At 32.7% G+C, this 18,470-nt stretch overlaps 1 protein-coding gene across 1 annotated transcript in view; it reads left to right on the top strand.

The window, feature by feature from the left end:
* C15 (homeobox protein C15) overlaps positions 1-18,470 on the top strand; it is a 38,682-nt gene extending 20,212 nt beyond the window's left edge. Inside the window, exons 3-4 of the mRNA XM_014237565.3 lie at positions 82-310; positions 16,349-18,470. Coding sequence (XP_014093040.2) covers positions 82-310; positions 16,349-16,547 — 428 coding nt within the window. The 3' untranslated portion in view covers positions 16,548-18,470. The remainder of the gene's footprint in view (positions 1-81; positions 311-16,348) is intronic.

Consider the following 18,470-nt stretch of genomic DNA (forward strand, 5'->3'; position numbering starts at 1 on the left):
CCAGCTTCTTCATGCGTTTATAGCTACAAGTCCATTAAATATACAAATGATGTGCCTTTTGTTTTTGTTTTCTTTTTACAGCTGCTTTTCCCATCACCCGTCGCATCGGACATCCGTATCAAAATCGCACACCACCAAAGCGGAAAAAGCCTCGCACATCCTTTACACGCATACAAGTCGCCGAATTAGAGAAACGTTTCCACAAGCAAAAATATTTGGCGTCCGCCGAGCGAGCGGCACTGGCGCGCGGTCTTAAGATGACCGATGCACAAGTGAAGACTTGGTTCCAGAATCGACGCACGAAATGGAGGTGAGTGTTGTTACTAAAACGTGACTACTTGTTATACAGCTTAAAATATACGACTTCTTTATGAGTATAATAATGTTACTATGTCATTAATAATATGAAAAAGTGATCAATTATTTTCATTTAAATTCAGTTATACTGTCAGAGCTCCCATTTTGCATACTCTGAAAACTTAAAAACCTTATTTTGTAACTTCATGTATTTATAGAACAACTGAGTTAAAGTGATTTTGTGAAAAATAACGTTCACGTTTCATGTATTTTATTACAAATCTTTATTATCGCCTTCAGAATAGGCTCCCGCGCCAATACAAGCATATCAACGCGTAAACCAATTTTCCATACACTTGCTACAAGCCTCGGTTGAGTTGCACTTCAGTGTCTTTAGCGAATGACTTTTGATTGCTTCCATGGACTCACGGCGCGTGTTCCGAAGCCGATTTTTCAGTTTCGAAAACCGAAAAAAGTCACAGGAAGCCAAATCTGCCGAATACGGTGGCTTAACGATGACTCTCGTTTGGATTTTTTTTCAAAAAAGTCAATCACAAACATATTAGAATGTGACGGCGCGTTATTGTGGTGAAAATCCATTAATTTACTGCACACAAATCCGATCGTTTACGACGAATTGTTTGACGTAGATGGCTCAAAATGGAAAAGTACTATTCCATTTCCATTTCTCCATGGAACGAATTCATGGTGAACCAACGATGAGCATCACCTTGATTTTTGACCGACTTTCAAATGGTCTTTTAGGTTTCGGCTCGTTTTTGGCGTACCATTCACTAAATTATTGAACAGTTTCGACGTCTATACATAAACCCACGTCTTGTCACCGTAATTAGGCGATTGATGAATGTAAAGTCTTCAGCTGCTTTGCCAACCATCTTTTTTGCACCTCTGCTCGATGGCGTTTTCACAAAAGATTCACGAATCCAGCATTGACACGATTGATGTCCAAAACGTAAGCCAAAATGTGGTGAGTCGATCCATTAGAGATGTAGAAATCCTATGCAATTACTCTGAAGCCAATACAACTATTTTCGAGCACAGTTTCTTTAACTTCTTTGATGTCATGTATCGTCATTATTAGAGGTGGATGGACGATTTCGTAGCCGCGATTTTATTGGAAATACAAAATTTCAAGCAAACTCCTTGTTCAATTTTGTTTCATGGTAAAAATGGTCTCAGTTTAAAAAAATGTATAAATTGGATAGCAAAAAAAATATTATATATTAAGTGTTTCTGACCGATAATGAAACTTTACATAGACCACATTGGATTACTCACAAAATAAGGAGCCATATACAGTAATCATGTGATTTATAAATATATAATGATGCGAAAGAATCGCAAACGTTCCAGAGAATTTATTATTAAAATTACCGAAAGGCTTGTCTAAAATAACAAAAGAAAGTTTGAAGCGCAGTAAAGCCAAAACTTTTGGTATTAGCATTCAGTCTTTCAAGCATTTTATGACGTGATGCGAAAGGTAAATTAAAAATGGATTTTTCCGTTAAGTTTTTGCGAAACTATAGGGAGAGGTAGAACAAACAACAAGAGGTAGAATAGCAGACGATTGTATAACTTTAATGAAATATCCATATACTTTCTTGTACAGAATTCATCTAGAAATTTGTGTTGTTACTTTTAGAAGTCAATTTTTTGACAAGAGCGTAAAACTTAAATATGAGAACCAGAGAAGTACGCATGAAAGTCAACTTTTGAAGGTATCTCTCGAAAACATATATCTACTTGAATATTATATTATTCATAGAAAGTTTCACTTAAAATTGCGTTGTCATTTAACACTTTAAAACTTTTGAAAAACAAACCGAAAGGGCATCCTTGATTTTGTTCTAATAAATGTATACTTTTCGAGAACGAAAGTTAGGAAATGATTAAAATATGTAGTTGCACAAACTTTACTGTCGATGTGAGCATACTTTAAATAAGTGCCATTATTTATTATGTACGCGTATGATATAAAAAGTGTAAAATGAAAATAAGCACTTTAAAAATTCATGAACGCATTAAACGTGTGGAACAATGCCACATTTCAATTTCGAGCAGACCGCTTTTTTCCACTTTTTCCACACCATTTTGTAACGCCCAGCCCAATCGCCCCCCCTAACTGAGCTGCGACGGCAGAGCATGAAAAAAGTGCGTTTTTGAAAGTGAGTACAAATTTGTGTACAATTTTCATTGTGGGCGTGTGAGTAGGTGGAGGGTAGTTATATCTTTCAACGCTTCTATTTTCAACCCTCACAAATACAAATATTTATAAACATGTGAAGGAAGTGGTTAAAAAAGGAACGAAACAACAAAAGGTCTTATAAATGGCGACCAAAGTGTTGTTGGAGTTCCGTTTTATTTATACCCTGAACAGAAGTAAACGTCGAAGAGCCTATAAAATTAATATATATAATATCGGAGTGATAAATGCATCTGTTAAGGGTATCATAGCTTCAGAGCAGCCGAAGTTAAGGTGTTTTTATTGAGTTTTAATGTAAAAGCACGGTCACGTCAAAGCTTACCGCTTACGTAGCGATATCAACGGTTACAAAAATGCTAAATTATTTATAGAAGAGCAAGATATAGTGTTTAGTACTAAAGGCGGCGCTCATTTAAACATTTAGAATAAATAACTGTAATTTTGGGGTAGTAAAGCCCTCTTTATTTGTAAACGCGGCGGAGCACATATTTTACGTGCTGAAAGCCATCGATCAAAAAATTTTAGTTATTAGTTAAATAATTACAGGAATATACTTGCAAGCAAATATATCCAAATTATATAATTATAATCACGTTTTGACAGCGACTGTAGCGCCGGCAGCGCCTAATGCGGCAAGCAAACACATTAACATTTTAATGGCCAGTGTTCACTCAATCGTCGCATTTACATAGGAAATGGCCGCTGATTACAATGGTGGAAATTTTTTACCATTTATTTTTTTTAATTTTTTTTATTTATTACTGTTATTTGTGTTGTTCTGTTCATTTCGCATTGCACTAATTTAGCCCCCTAGACTGCTCGAGCTTAATTTGTAGCTCATTAATTTCTTTTGTGCGCCATTATGGCTCCAGCAATTGCTTTAAAATTCGTGATAAATTCACTGTTTGCATTTGATTAGAAGTTTTTTCTTCACTTAGTTTTTGTGCCGAAATCATTAGATTGTAAATTTACTGAAAGCAGTTAACGTTGTCAGCTGTCATCAAGCGACCGTGTTGCATGCCAACACACATACACACACACAGGCACATCTATCGTCCAGTATATTTTTCCAACATGAAAGCAAATTTAACTGGACTTTTACTTTGCATGTGTCAACGCGCATTTATGTAAATATTTGTATACAAATGTATATGCATACATATATGCATGTGTACTTGCTATTACTTAAGCTCTAGCATTCACATTTATTTCTAGCTCTTTATTTAGTACTAAAATACACATACATTTTATTTGGTGACTGAATTAAATGTGTTCAACATGCAAACGTCGGCGCAACTAGGAATTGGCACGAGTAAATCACAACAAATCGAGATATTGAAATGATAGCTGAAAATAAATTGCCTGCGCTTTCAATTAAACGCCATACAAATTTCTCGATTCACTGAGTAGTAGCAACACACACATACACACGCGCATGCATGCAATGCTTTCACACAAATGTACATACATACAGACAAACTAATTGCCAGCTATATATGCTAAACTTTGCGTGCTGAATGCATATTACAAAGTTTTCGAATGGTTATTTGTTTGTATGTATGCTTTTTGTGAACAAATTCACTTTTCAATTAAAGAAATAAATAACCGCAAATACTTGCATGGATTTCACATCAGCGACAGTTATTTGAATTGTTTGTATGTATGTATATAAATATAAACTCGCTTGATTGACATAATTAGTTAATAATTATGGACAACTATTAATTGTAAATAAATTTTAGGTAATTAAAATACGTAAAATTTTATTTTTCAATAGCAAAATTTCAATTCTAATTAAAATTGACGCAAGTATGTAATTATTATACAAAAAATTATTATTGTAATGTACTTAAAAATATATTACTTTTACTATAAATACGTACATATGTATGTATGACTGAACTTTTGAATATGTTGTTAATGTCACGCGTTAGGTTACTTAAACGCTTCTGGCCCAAGTAATATATTTTGCTCCCATTACCTCAACAGTCTTGGAACAATGCTTTCTTTTTCTTAACTACTACTCACTAGGTAGCTTTGACGAAGTTTTGATTTTTGAGAGTTGAGTTGTGGTATACTTCTTACTGTAATCCTGAGAAATAATAACATGTTAACTCGCCAATCATTGCTGTGACAGCAACAGCAGACAACCAATGCTCTGACAAATCATCCACCCAGGCAGCCACCAAGTTCCATTTTAACAGCTGATGAAATTTGACCCGGACTGGTCGAGGAAAAGTTTCTCTTAGATTGTTACAACCTGTTTTATTTTTATTTTACGACGCAAAAAGTTAATCTGGCGATTTTTGCCATGGAAAAAAAATTGAACAACGAATTTGCCTGAAATTTTTCCAAAATTCTAATGGAATCACGGCTACGGAATCGTTGACAATTTTGTAGCAATATTTTTAGGAGTCTACTTTATCACGAACACAAATATTGGAGCTACACAAATCATTCGGTTAAGGTCGTGCAATCATCTAAAACTTGCCTCATGCGAGTCAACCAGACCCTTCTTTTAATGACTCAAAACATTTGGTTAATATTTTGGGTATGATGTGTCTAAATGCAAGGCTCGTCCAAAAGACCTGAATCTTTTGCAAAAATTACGTCTAGCAGAGATCGCAAAAAGATGCTTGGCAAAGTAGCTGTGAACCCTACAATCATACTAATCTAAATATACTGGTGACGAGATGTGGGTATATAAATATTACTTCGAAACTGTCAAACAGTCAAGTGAATGGCGCTCCAAAAATTAGACGAAAATGAAAAACCAAAATTCGCTGAAGGCGCTGAAAGCCGTCGCAGACAAGGCTTATAACAAATGTATGAAATTGGATTAAGAGGTGGCATGCTCATATTAGCTCAGGATATTTTAAAGAGTTGTATTAAAATAGAAAATGTTGTAAGTCCAGGTCAAATTTGATCAGATGGTATAATTAGCCCAGGTGCAAGAAATTAAGATTTATCGTCAAAAGTAAATTCTGTTATAAAAATATCAATGAAATTTTAAACAAAATGAAGAGTATAATTCCAAAAGATATGTCTACTTGATTTAGACCAGTTTTTCATTAGATTTGTGGTCTTGCTCGTCAAAGCACATCGAAAAGAATTTCGAACTAGTCTTGTAAATATAAGTAATATATATGTATATACAAATATACAGATAAAGCTTTTGATGTTAGTAAGTAAGTACATTAATATATATAAATATTTAAATAGAGAAATATAATTATAGACCTATTTAAAGCATAAACGTGTTCTGTAAAAAGATTTGAATAACTTCGCACAGTCAATATGCTAATGAGCTTCATATTACTTTTTAATTGGCGATATTTATGGCTGTAAATAGATAATAGAAATTTTAAATGTTTATAAATACAAATATGCCCCAGTTCACTTAGTGAGATTAACTTTAATGGTATAAGCGACAGTCTAACTTAATTGCTTTTCACATTTGTATGTATGTGTCAGTACATATTATTTAGCCATATGGTATATATGTACATAGGTATTACCTATGGTATGTATCTAACTTGCAGACAAACCTATGTAGTTGTGCATGCATATTCTTCTGATGTAAATATTAATGAAATAGCAAAGCATTAACTATAAAGGTATGAACGCAATAGAAAGGCCTCATATCACAAATACCGCAAAAAGCAAGAAAACACCTTACATTCAGTTGCACCAAAGCTACAATGCCCTTCCATAATATAAAAGTCCTTACAAGAACTTGAGTCCGATCATGCAGTTTGTATGGCAGCTATAAGCGTTAGTGATCCGATCTGAGCAATTTCTTCGGAGATTACATTATAGCCTTAGGCAATAACACATACCAAATTTTGTGAATATATCTCGTCAAATGAGAAAGTATTCCATGTAAACACTTGATTCCGATCGTCCAGTTTGTATGGCAGCTATATGCTATAGTGGTCCGATATCGGCGGTTCCGACAAATGTGCAGCTACTTTAGGAGAATAGATGTGTGAAAATTTTCAGACCGATATCTCAAAAATGACGAGACTAGTTAGCGTACATACGGTTAGAAAGCCGTGGACATGACGTACTAATAATTTATACCATAGATGTATATATTATATAGGGTCTCCGACGTTTTCTTCTGTATGTAACAAACTTAACATACCAAACTTAATATACCCTGTTCAGGGTATAAAAACAAGTATGTAGTACTATCGATCACCCATTTGCAGGTTGTACAAATTTACCTTAACTGAGTAACATGTATTAACATAAATAAAGAATTAAATTAATTCTTATAAACGAACTTGGAGCACAAGGAAACTTGGTGATAAAACAGCAAGAGCAATTTTGAAAAAAACTCTCTCCAAGTCAATCGATTTGTTGCTTGTAAACAAGTTGACATGTTAACTGTCAATTCGACAAATGTCAAATCAAGTTAATCAAATACTCCGACAAAGTCTGGAATAGAGTAGAATGAGGAGTGCTGAAACGTGATCAATGATAAACTGGTACTTAAATTAAATAAAAACATGAAGCACACGAGCAGAAGCAGCAAACACAGAAGGAGAATACGGAGTTCGCAAATCACCTAAATTAATCATGAATGAGAAAAGAACCCCTAAAGAAAAGACTGTTCTGGCCTCTGCATAAAAGCTTTAAGTGTGGGTGCGGCACATATCCGTACATTTTCTCGTTATCCATCGCAAGCCATGTGGCGTCCTTTATAGCCGAGGAATCACTGTCAAAAGTGATGCAGAAAAAAAAGTGGAAAATAAATGCGGTTTCGTGAGGCTAAAAGAATTGTTGCCATTTACAAAATGAAGTCAAAGATATTAAACGAGAATGAGATGTGTATACATATACAAGTATTTTGGCAGGAGGCTAAATTAAAGGTAATAACATCGAGTTGCAGATGGTGGCGGTTGGCATAGGTCTATAGGTATAACAGTATCAAAGAAAGACATTGCGTTGTAGTCATAGATGCTCTTTGCCACTACAGTAATTTGTTTTGCCGCAAAAAATTGTAAATTGAACCGTTTAACCGTACATTGAACAAATAAATACATGCTACTTTTTTTGTAACTACAGCAATTAAAAATGACAGGAAACGAACATAGTACTTGGGTTACTCGTTCTAACAAAAAACTGAACTAGTAGAAAGAGAAATTTTTCGCAGAGAAAAAAGTCAAGAGTAAATTGTGAGATTCGGCTTAGTGAAGAATCAAAATTGAGTTTGCCAAACCTAACAACAGTTAAATTCAAACTAAATTTGGAGGTGAAACAAATTATGTAAAGAAAATTTAAACTACTTGTATAAATAAATAAATGCGAAATTAAGCCAATAAAAAATTAAGTTTTTCCTTTTTTATGAAAAAAACTTGTCATTATTTATGTATATCACATGGTTAAAACTTATTTATAGAATTTATAAATAGTCGTATAATAGCACCGATTCGTCACTTCTCTGCTTATTTGAGCTCTAATCACTTGCAAAACTGAAAAGGTTGTACCGTTGAATTCAAAATAAGATAAGCACATTAACGTACACAACTTGTTTGAAATTTTGAAAATTTTTGTTCAGTATATTTCTACACCTTTAAAAGATCATACTAAAATTCTAAATAACATTTTAAAATATATTTTGAGTTACAGGCTTCTAAAGTGTAGCCGCTCAGTACAATCAGCTCCATCAGTTTATCTTTAAACACATTTTTGTGCGAAAAAGCATTTTTCAAATTTGCTGCAGTAATTACTTGAAGACAAATAATCCGATCACTATAAAAATTTTTTTGCATGTTCTGTAGAGTATTGTATAAGATTTTCGATTTGATCAACTAAAGAAACAATATTATGGGTAAAATTCAACTCTTTTTATAAACGCCGCCATTTTGTGAATTTTCTATTTTTTTCCACCATAAACCTTTGTACTGACAATATCTTCTATAGAAACTTTTTTTTAGGCTTCCCCCACTGGCCGTAATCATTTCAGCAGTGAAGGTACTATTTTTTTAGCGCTGCCGGAGATCGCATGTAATTCAAAAAAAATATTTATGATTTTTCTTCACAAATATTATTGTTTATGTATATGTATAAATATACCTTTGAAATTTCAAAACTATTGATATAGTAGTACTTTTTTTTATTCCTATAAAATATCCGTTCTTAGGTTTGTGTGTAAGGGACACAATATATATAAAATTAGAGATATTTAAGTAAACGCGTTTTATTCCATATTTATTTTTAATACATATCAGTTTCGAGATTGGTAAATCGAAGAAAATTATTAAATATTTTTTTAACTAAATAATAATTAAATATTTTTTTTAAACAAAGCAATTGAAATGAAAAAAACCTGATTACTTCATTTCTTCAGATCCACCTTATTAAAAGCTAAAGTCGCCTCCGAATGGCTAATAAATTTTATAAGCAGTTTTTTATAGGAAGAACCCAACCGCTTTGTGAGAAAGTGTCGATAAATGAAAAAACCTGTTTCTCCATAATTTCTTTTTAATTTCCTTATAAAATTTTAGTTGTACAATATAATAATAAATATGAAGAAAAGTTTGCTTAAAGGGTCCGGTAACGCCAATAAAATATATCGATGTAAGTGCTCACTTCATATAAACTGAAAAATATTAATTATAAAATGAAAAAAAATTAACTTCAGAAAAACCTCAATTATAATTTCTCCACAGCACAACTTATTTAAATAACACACTCACGCACAAGCAAACATGAAATCTTTACAATTCCGACCACTTGCTCTGACCTGCCATATATCACTTGCAAACTTGCTGCCAAAAAACATATTTCAACACCTTCACATGAAAATAATTCGAGAAACTGGTGGCAAGTCCTTGCGGCTGAAATTAGCCTGCACATTTGTCTTAAGGCGAAGGCGAAAATTAATTGTGCACATGTGTTAGCATGTTGACACATAAGAATGGATGTGTGTACATTAGTACATTTATCTCTTGAAACTTAGTTAAATCCCGCCTTCACACCAGTGGCAGCACAATTAAAAATTTACGCAACTTATTGCCGCAAACACTGTCACTTGACAAATGACTAGCAAATGGCCCTGTAGCAGGAATATGCGGTGGAGTCTATGTGCGTGTGTGGGTGAGTGGCTGCACATGAGCCAAAAATTTATGAAAATTAGCAAGTAAGTGTGAGCCAAAACAGGGCAACCGCAAAATAAAGTTTTCCGCTCTATCACAAAAGCTACACATACACCCACACACCTTCGCATTTTCACGAATTGAAATCTATTTTACTAAAACAAAAGTTTTGAGTAGAATTAATTGCATGAATTGTTTGCAAGTATGTTTGTAAAATAAACGATAAAATGCAAAATCTTAATTAGAGAAATTTTGTTGTTCTTAAAGTAACTCACAAACACACACAAATAATATTAAAGTGAAGTGCGGTCTTAAGCAATTTGGCTATTAACATTAATTTCATGCTTTTGACAAAGTGCGGCAAAAGTTTTACCAACAAAAAAATAAAAAAAATCAACCAAAACCCAAAATTTCCTTAAGGCGTTAGTGTAGAGCAAGCGAAAAGTAACAACAAATACTGTGTGCGGAGTGTGATGCCCTCGGGATTTCACAATTTAGAACGTCCCAGTCGGAAGCATTACCGCACCCACCAACCAGCAAAGGTTGCACGAAACTCAAGCTACCAAGAAAGCTACCGCAAGAAAGGCTACGATAACAGCTTAAAGAAGAGTTATTGCTTTATAAATATGAACAATAGCAACAACAAAGGCGTTTAAAACCAAAAAGGATACACGAAACTTAAAGCTCTAGTGGGCTTTTCGGCGGGGAAAGACGTGGCAAAGTGATTATATTGCCTGGTCATTGTCGTTTGTGGCTAAATTGTTATTGCTTGCAAGATAATTACCGTTGCCCAAATGGCAACAGTTAATAAACAGCCGCATATACACACATAGACATGAATATGCATATTCAGAGAAAGCAGCAGAGCTGGAAGCATCCATTTTGTGTTGAGCATCCCACTCTGTGTTTGGGGAAATTAATGGGGGAGTGGTGATTTTCTTATTTAAAAGTAACATATTTAATTCGTTGATGTTTTTTGGCGTAAATTTCAGAAGCTGTGAAATGATTTTAATTACCACCCAGAATAGGCGGGTTGAGTTCTAAGTGGCAGATTTGAAAGCTTACGCAAGAAAAATAAATTAGTGGCGTTTAGGAAATTTTAATATTATATCACGAGATTGTATATTAATGCCTCTTTCTAGTTGATTTAGCAGTTAAAACTTAACAAGAACTGAAGAAATATACTGTCGTATCATCAGAAGATCTATCTATATCTGTAACCGGTATAAACTGTTATTTACTGCAATTTAAGTCTTTGATTCAAACATATGAAAAATGTTTATACGGAAAGTAAATAAAAAAAACAAGGAAAAACTTTAACTCCGGTTGCACCGAAGCTATAATATGGTTCATAGCACCTATTGCATAAAATCGAATATAAAGATTTTTATCTTGATTTCGTTTGGTCATTTTTTATGTCAGCTCAACGCTCTAGTAGTCCGGTCTAAAAGATTTGTTCGGATTGTGGTGGGAAATCGGCGATGCCGACAAATGAGCAGCTGCTTTGAGATTAAGGACGTGCGCGCATATACAGACAGACATATAAATGAACATGGCTAAATCGACTCAACTCATCGCACTAATCATTTATATAATATATATTGCATATTTTATTGTGATCTGACGTTTTTTCCTGCGTGTTACCTACTACGTGGCAAACTTAATGTAGCCTGTTCAGGTAAAAAGATTACTAAATTTTTTTCACAATTTTGACCGGTGCTTCAAAATTTTACTCAATGAACCGAAATAACTACTTCTCTAATAATCGGTCGTCTAAATATCCGAAGGAAATCTACTATGAAGGCTTGTGCTCTCTGCGGGTCGTTTCTTACATAACCAACCACTTATTTCGAACTCTTTATTTTAAATGGGTGAGATTTAGAGAATTTTAGAAAAGAAATTATTTCAATAAACTAGTGTCTCTATTAGACAATTGTTGATAATTATTACCTATCAAGTATTCAAAATAATTAATAGAACTCTTTCACATTTAACAAATTTTCGATTTATAGTAGGAAAATACTAAGAGCATGTTCGATCTTAGCCTGTGTACCGCTTTTCTTGCTTAAAGGTTGAAATATTTAGATATATTACAAGTGTTCCAAATTATAGATAATTTTTTCCTAGCCAAATATTCTACAATTTTGGTTTATTTACCTTTTAAAGGGTGTTGGAAACAAAACCAGACTGTAGAGAAAATCAATCCATTCCGTGCCTGAAATCTTTCGAAAAAAAAATAATTTGAAAATTTAATATATAGTAATGCCCTAACACAATTTTCAGAATATGGGTAATATTCATTAATATTTCATTTTGTACATACATATATATGGTACATACATATATATTTATATATTTACAATTCACTTCAATGCAAATGGAGATAAATTACACTGGAGAGGAGGTAAATCAAATTTGCATAAAGTAAACGTGTTATACGCAAAAATTCATATAAATATGCAGATAACAGCACTTTTAGGAGGAAAATACATTTATACACACCCACAATTGCATATTCAACCAATTTACATCAATATGTATAAATATATGTGTGTGTGTGTGTCTAAACAAATGCGGGTGCGCTAAAAATGTAATCAATTTCTACTGTTTTGTTTTGTTATTTCACCGTGGTGTGACATGGAAAAGTTTTGGAGTGCAACCGCCACTTCTGCCACACCATCACTGCATCAACAAACCAGCTTCAGCTAACTCCAACTACATTGTTGCCGACAACAAGAGCTCACAGTGCCACTGAAAATATTATAACGCCACAAATAGTCCCTCCTCCTGTGCAGCATTGTGCCACCAACGCCAACACCAACAGCAGCTACAACAGCACACTAGCAACAAGCAATTGCAACTTATCCGCAGTAATAATTCACTCCGCAATATGCGATATGAAACTGAGAAGGATTTGACTTCATTGAGTGCAAATGTTGCAAATTGAATTGTTGGTTTTTGCAAATACTTCTATTTATATACATACATATGTATGATTCTTATGTATAGATGAATATATTAAGTGTGCATGTGTTTGGCATATATTTCTTGACTAGAGCACAGACGGAGCATATCGTAGATTTTCGAACTGTTGGAGTTAGAATGAATGTACATTTACACACATAGTTCCATGTATTTATATACAAAAGTAGTATGTGTTTAGGTATTTGTATATGTCGCCTCATACTCCTATACTATACTATATATCAATATTAGATAGTAGATATTTAATTGTGAATCCGAAATATTTTATTTTATAATTTAAAATTTGTAGTAAAACATAAATTAATAGTTTTTCAAATCAAAAGCTGGAATGTAAAGGGATAACCGATAAATAAAAAATATAATTAAAAATAATTAAATGTACAATAAATAAGACAAAAAGGTCTTTGTTCAAATTTTATTAAAAAAAAAAAAAAAATATTCGACTACACCGTAACTATAATACTTTTTACTGGGGCATTTCGTGTGACATAAAAGGGTATGCAAGATATATATGCTTATTTTGATCATCAGGTTGTATGGCAGCTATATGCTATAGTGGTCCGATCTAAACAATATATTAGGAGATTAAAGCCTAGCCTTAGGCAATAATCCTTGCTAAATTTCGTGAAGATATCTTTTCAAATTAAATATATTATAAGTATGTAATATAATAAAGTAAATACATATAAAATAAAGTTTTCAATATAAAAACTTGATATCGTATAAAAGTTTTCCATAGAAGAACTTAATTTTAATCGATCAATTTGTATGGCAACTACATGATATATTCTAATTTGGCTCGGATAAATTAGCAGCTTCTTGGAGGAAAAAGGACGTGTGCAAATTTCAGATCGATAACTCAAAAGCTGAGGGATTAACACTTTTTTAATCAGGTGTTTAAGATTAATATTTTAATTTTTTATTTTATTAAAATTTTGCATTTTCAATCCGATTTGTGGGATTACACCTTTATTTTTAATTTTTCAAAACAATATTTGAGATAATAAATTTTTTAAATATTTTTAATTAAGATTTTCGAGAATACAAAATAAAAAGAAAATTAATTCAAACGTTAATTCAATTATCTTTTTAATGCATTATCTGCAACCCTGTATTATACAATGTATTTAAAAAAAATTAATTTTAATACCGTTTTTTTTTACAAATTGAATTTCAAACGTGTGAAAAGCCGAATAATTAGTTTCTTGATAAAAATTATTAATAGGATTTACGTTTGTATTAACGCCTTGAGGAAACTATTGATATAAAATTAATATTATTTTGTTGTTGTTTTCTGATGAAAATTACTTAGTAAGGAAGCAGCTCTTACCGAACAAAGAATTCGCGAATCGAAAACGAATATTTTATCGTGAGAGTTTCAAATTAACTTGTTGCCTTCGTCGAAATTATTGAACCTTGACAAACATTAAGTTGAGCTAAGTTTTCCTATAATGTGTGACATATATGCCTAATTATTTTAAATACGGAAGGTTTACCGATTTTATGAAAGTTACACATTGTTTGTAGAATTTTGTGTGGCATTTTTGTCATTGTATTGTATCTCAAATATCTGAGCTTTCCAACTTAAGCTACACTTAATGATACTTTGAAAATCATGTCCTTCGGTCACATTTCTACAGACATCACTTAAATGTTTCTAACTTGCAGGAATATTCCTCTTCAGTTAACATATCTACACATCGTTATTATACAACTGTAAGTGGATACACTCACTCAAAATATAGATCCCATTGTCCTGACTCTCATAACCAAAACCGAATAGATATGCATTTACGAGGTTATATCATTAACTTATGACTTATTCAATATGGCGCTTCATCCCCCAAGCACATACAAATCTATATATCCGAACATGCATACATACATATTTGCGTGGGTAATTCACATCTGCGGCGCACATTTACTTAAATGCGCAAACTCCATTTTCCTCTGAGGAGTGGGGGATGTAGAGAAATGGAGCAGTCAGTAAATGTCGTAGTTGTAGTTGTAGTTATGGTAATGAATTAAATGTATGCTGTCACCGTCGGTCTCATCAACATTTCTTCTTACCTTAATTAATAACGAATAAGAATGAGGATAAACTTAAAAGTCAACAAACACACACGCAAAAGCACTCATATTTGCTTATATTATATATATGTAGGTATTTTGCACATGCGAGCAGTTATTATTTTGGGAATATACATATTGGTTTGTCCACCAACCCACAAGCACATACCAACCACAGTTTATTGCATTGGAGCCATCAACGCTGGCAATCAGCAGTCATGTCCTTAATTTTGCTATTTGAGCATGGAAAGATGCATGCATACATACATATATATCCATGTGTGTGTGTGTGTGTTGGTGAGCATGTGCATACACTAATGAGTTTTGAAATTGTTTCTCGTTTAAATATTCATTAACAAACTGCCATTGATTCAATAACTACAACAACACAAGATCTCATCACGGTATTTGTTAAATGGGCAAATGCATACTGATTTACCGTAATTGCTTTCTAAATACTTTAGTCAATGGCCATACAAGTTGCTGTATTCGTATATGGGTTCTTACGAATATATGTAGAAATGTCGCTATGTACGAGTATATGTACATTTGTATATGAATATTTAAATGGACGAAAATTATTCAGATTAAGTTTTGACTAATTTAGATACGAATATAAGTGTATGTTATGTAATCGTGGTATGAAAAAAACGAACTAGGATATAACTTAGTCTACAATCGGATAGCTCATTTACACCCGAGTCACATCACTTATTTCATAACCGTCCTTATCTATCACTTATTTCATAACATGTCCTAATTACGTTTGTTGAGTTTGGCTGTAAGAAAGAAGCTCATAGTAGAAGATCTCCTGCTTATAGCAAAACTTTTCTGACAGTCAATCCAGGCTTGGCTACCGCTTGCTCCAGCTCACCGCGTTTTGGTCACAAACGTTTTCGCTGAATGAACGATGAATAGATCGGTCCATGCAGTTATTTTTGCGTTAAGGCGTATGGCACCTATGTACATATATATTGAGCTTCTTTTTATATGCGATCTTATTTAAATGGTTCCAAGCTACTTTTTGAGCAATGTATTGCTCCTGGGCAAACCAAACAGTGCCTACATAACGGTCTGTCTCGGCGGTTTCCATTATATCATCGGTATTTACGACAATTGGCCTTCCAAATCGTGATGCGTGTTCGACATCAAAATTATCGAAACTGAATCGACGAAACTAAACTTGCCTGTGATTGGCTGTGACAGTATAAGGACCATTAACACTATTCATATTTTCAGCCATCTGGCTTGCGTTTTTGACTTTATCGAAAAAAACTTTAAAATCTTTGTAAAACTGTAGAATATTTTTAATACGAATTCTTTGCTTTCTGGTGCCATAAAGCGTAGCCCGATCGCATTTATAGAACGCGAGATACAGATTACTAAAGTCATCTATTTGAAAATTTATCGATTATGTTTCACTGAAACAAATTTTCGATCTTTAGAAAAAAAACTACTAGAATAGTTTGAAGAGGCACATGTCACTCAATTATGTACTTATATTACTAAAGCTAGCTAAATTAAACCTAGGAGTTCTCTTAATCTCTTCTCTTATAATAATACTTATAATACACTTTCTTTCTATAAATAACCTAGCAACACATAAATAACTATGGATAAACTCTAGTTTTCCCCCACTTTCATTTACTTTTTTCATTCTTTGTAGACGTCAAACGGCTGAGGAACGCGAAGCTGAACGTCAAGCGGCAAATCGTCTGATGTTATCCCTGCAGGCAGAAGCAATTAGCAAAGGATTTGCGCCACCACCAACTTCGCAACTGTCCACACAAACGGTTAACGGTGCACCATTGGCGGCACTGCATGGACTCCAGCCCTGGGCTGAGACACACGCGGCTGGTTGCTAATCCTCCCCACACTAAGGACAAGCCGGAACCGTATTGGTGCACCAAATATCTAAGTGCAGTAAAGTTCATTTGTGATATGCTTTGTATATATAGGAAAATCTACAACACTTATACATACATACATACTAAATATTATATAATAAATACAAGCAAAACGGAATTAATCTCAACAAAAATTAAGAATTAGCTATACTATGTAATTTATAAAAACTTAATTACTCTGAAAACTAAAAAAACTAAGCCGTACTTAAGTTGTCACAGAGGAATTCTGTAATGAAACACAAAATTATTTATTACATTTTTGCATAGTTGATTTAGCTGAAACCATTTTATTTATTGTCAAGTGAAATTATAGTGTTTTAAAACGAAAGTATTTAAATTATTTATTTAAAAAATTAATTAAATCGTTGTATATTTCATTTCCTCTGTGACAACTTGCTCTTAAAATAAAAAAGGCTTCAATTCAAATTCAATTTTAACACAAATAAATAGTATTAATATGTAGCAGCAAAAGCAATTAACGTAAGCTAAGAAGTAATAGTAATGTATTGTATATAGTAAGCTTTATCAGTCGTTTATAGATTTTTTTTTAATAAGTTAGATAAGCAATTATGACATAGTAACGGTTATTGTGAAAATATGCCAACAAATTAACACAAAAAAAAGCTCTTTGAAAAGCGAATTTCTTAATTTAGGCTTCAAAGAGCTTATTTGACGAGCAAAAATTCAATTAGAAACTACTTCTTCGATAATATTGTTATTAAGAGAAGTGGATGTATGACTTGCATGAGCCAAGTTTTCGATGACTACACGACCTTCACTGAATGCTTTCATGGTAAAAATCGCCAAAAGACAAAGTTTTCGCCTTGCAAACAAACAGCTGCTAAACACACTCTATTTTACTTCCGTATGGAGATAAAACTTCAGACAAACATAAAATAACGGTATAGCAATTTAGAAAAAAAAATTATCGAATCGGCTCACGCGCCCAGTCATTATGGACCAATTCGGATCAAATTTGATCAGATGCTATATTTTAATTTATTGTCAAACAGAATATTAGCAAGTTTGTGTTCATCCGTTTTTTTGAAAAAAATTCAGGCCTACAGAACGTAATGACTTATTTTACTAGATCTAAAATGTAGTGCTTGATTGACTAATTAGCAGTTAATTTGTGTATCTTTGAATATACTTCAAATACTACAATTTGAGCAATAAAACCTATAGCGTATAAAACGTATTCCGACGGCTTTAATATAGATTTTATATTTAACAATTCCTATTGCTTCCTTTAAATAAAAAATGTTATTATTAATGGTTTTTCCTAAATTTGTTATATTTTTTCAAATTTTAATTTAAAATTATTTATTATGCTCATGTTCATTTTGTCCTTGAATTCTGTTCAAACTAAGGTACAAAATTGTTCAAAACAGCAGATATTTTATGTAAAAGTAAAAATGTTACTCAGCATTTCAAAAATTTCTAGCTCTCTAGTCAGAAAATTACAGCAATCATTATATCTTAAAGTATTTTAAAATAAAATTCCCTGTCACTTTGTAACATTTTTGTTTTAATTAAAATTTTTCAAAGCTTCTTTGTACAAACGGAATAATCGCAATAACCGTCGGTATGTCATAAGCGCTCCAATACCTTTAGTAAAAAGCTTTTAGATTACAGCTTTTTTAACACTTGCGTATGCATAGACATAAAAAAGGACGAAAGGAACAACAACACAAAAACACAAAATCGCTTGCATAACTCTTTCTCACTTCAACAAAGCTTAGAATATTTTAATTAGTTTAGATTAACATTAAATAAAACCACAAGAAATCGTGTATAAAAAACAATAAAAATGAAACATGTCGCATTATTTAAAATAATAAATGTACAAACTTATGTAAATATCTGATAAAAAGGAATAAA

Source organism: Bactrocera oleae, chromosome 2 (genome assembly GCF_042242935.1).
Source record: "Bactrocera oleae isolate idBacOlea1 chromosome 2, idBacOlea1, whole genome shotgun sequence".
NCBI lineage: Eukaryota > Metazoa > Arthropoda > Insecta > Diptera > Tephritidae > Bactrocera > Bactrocera oleae.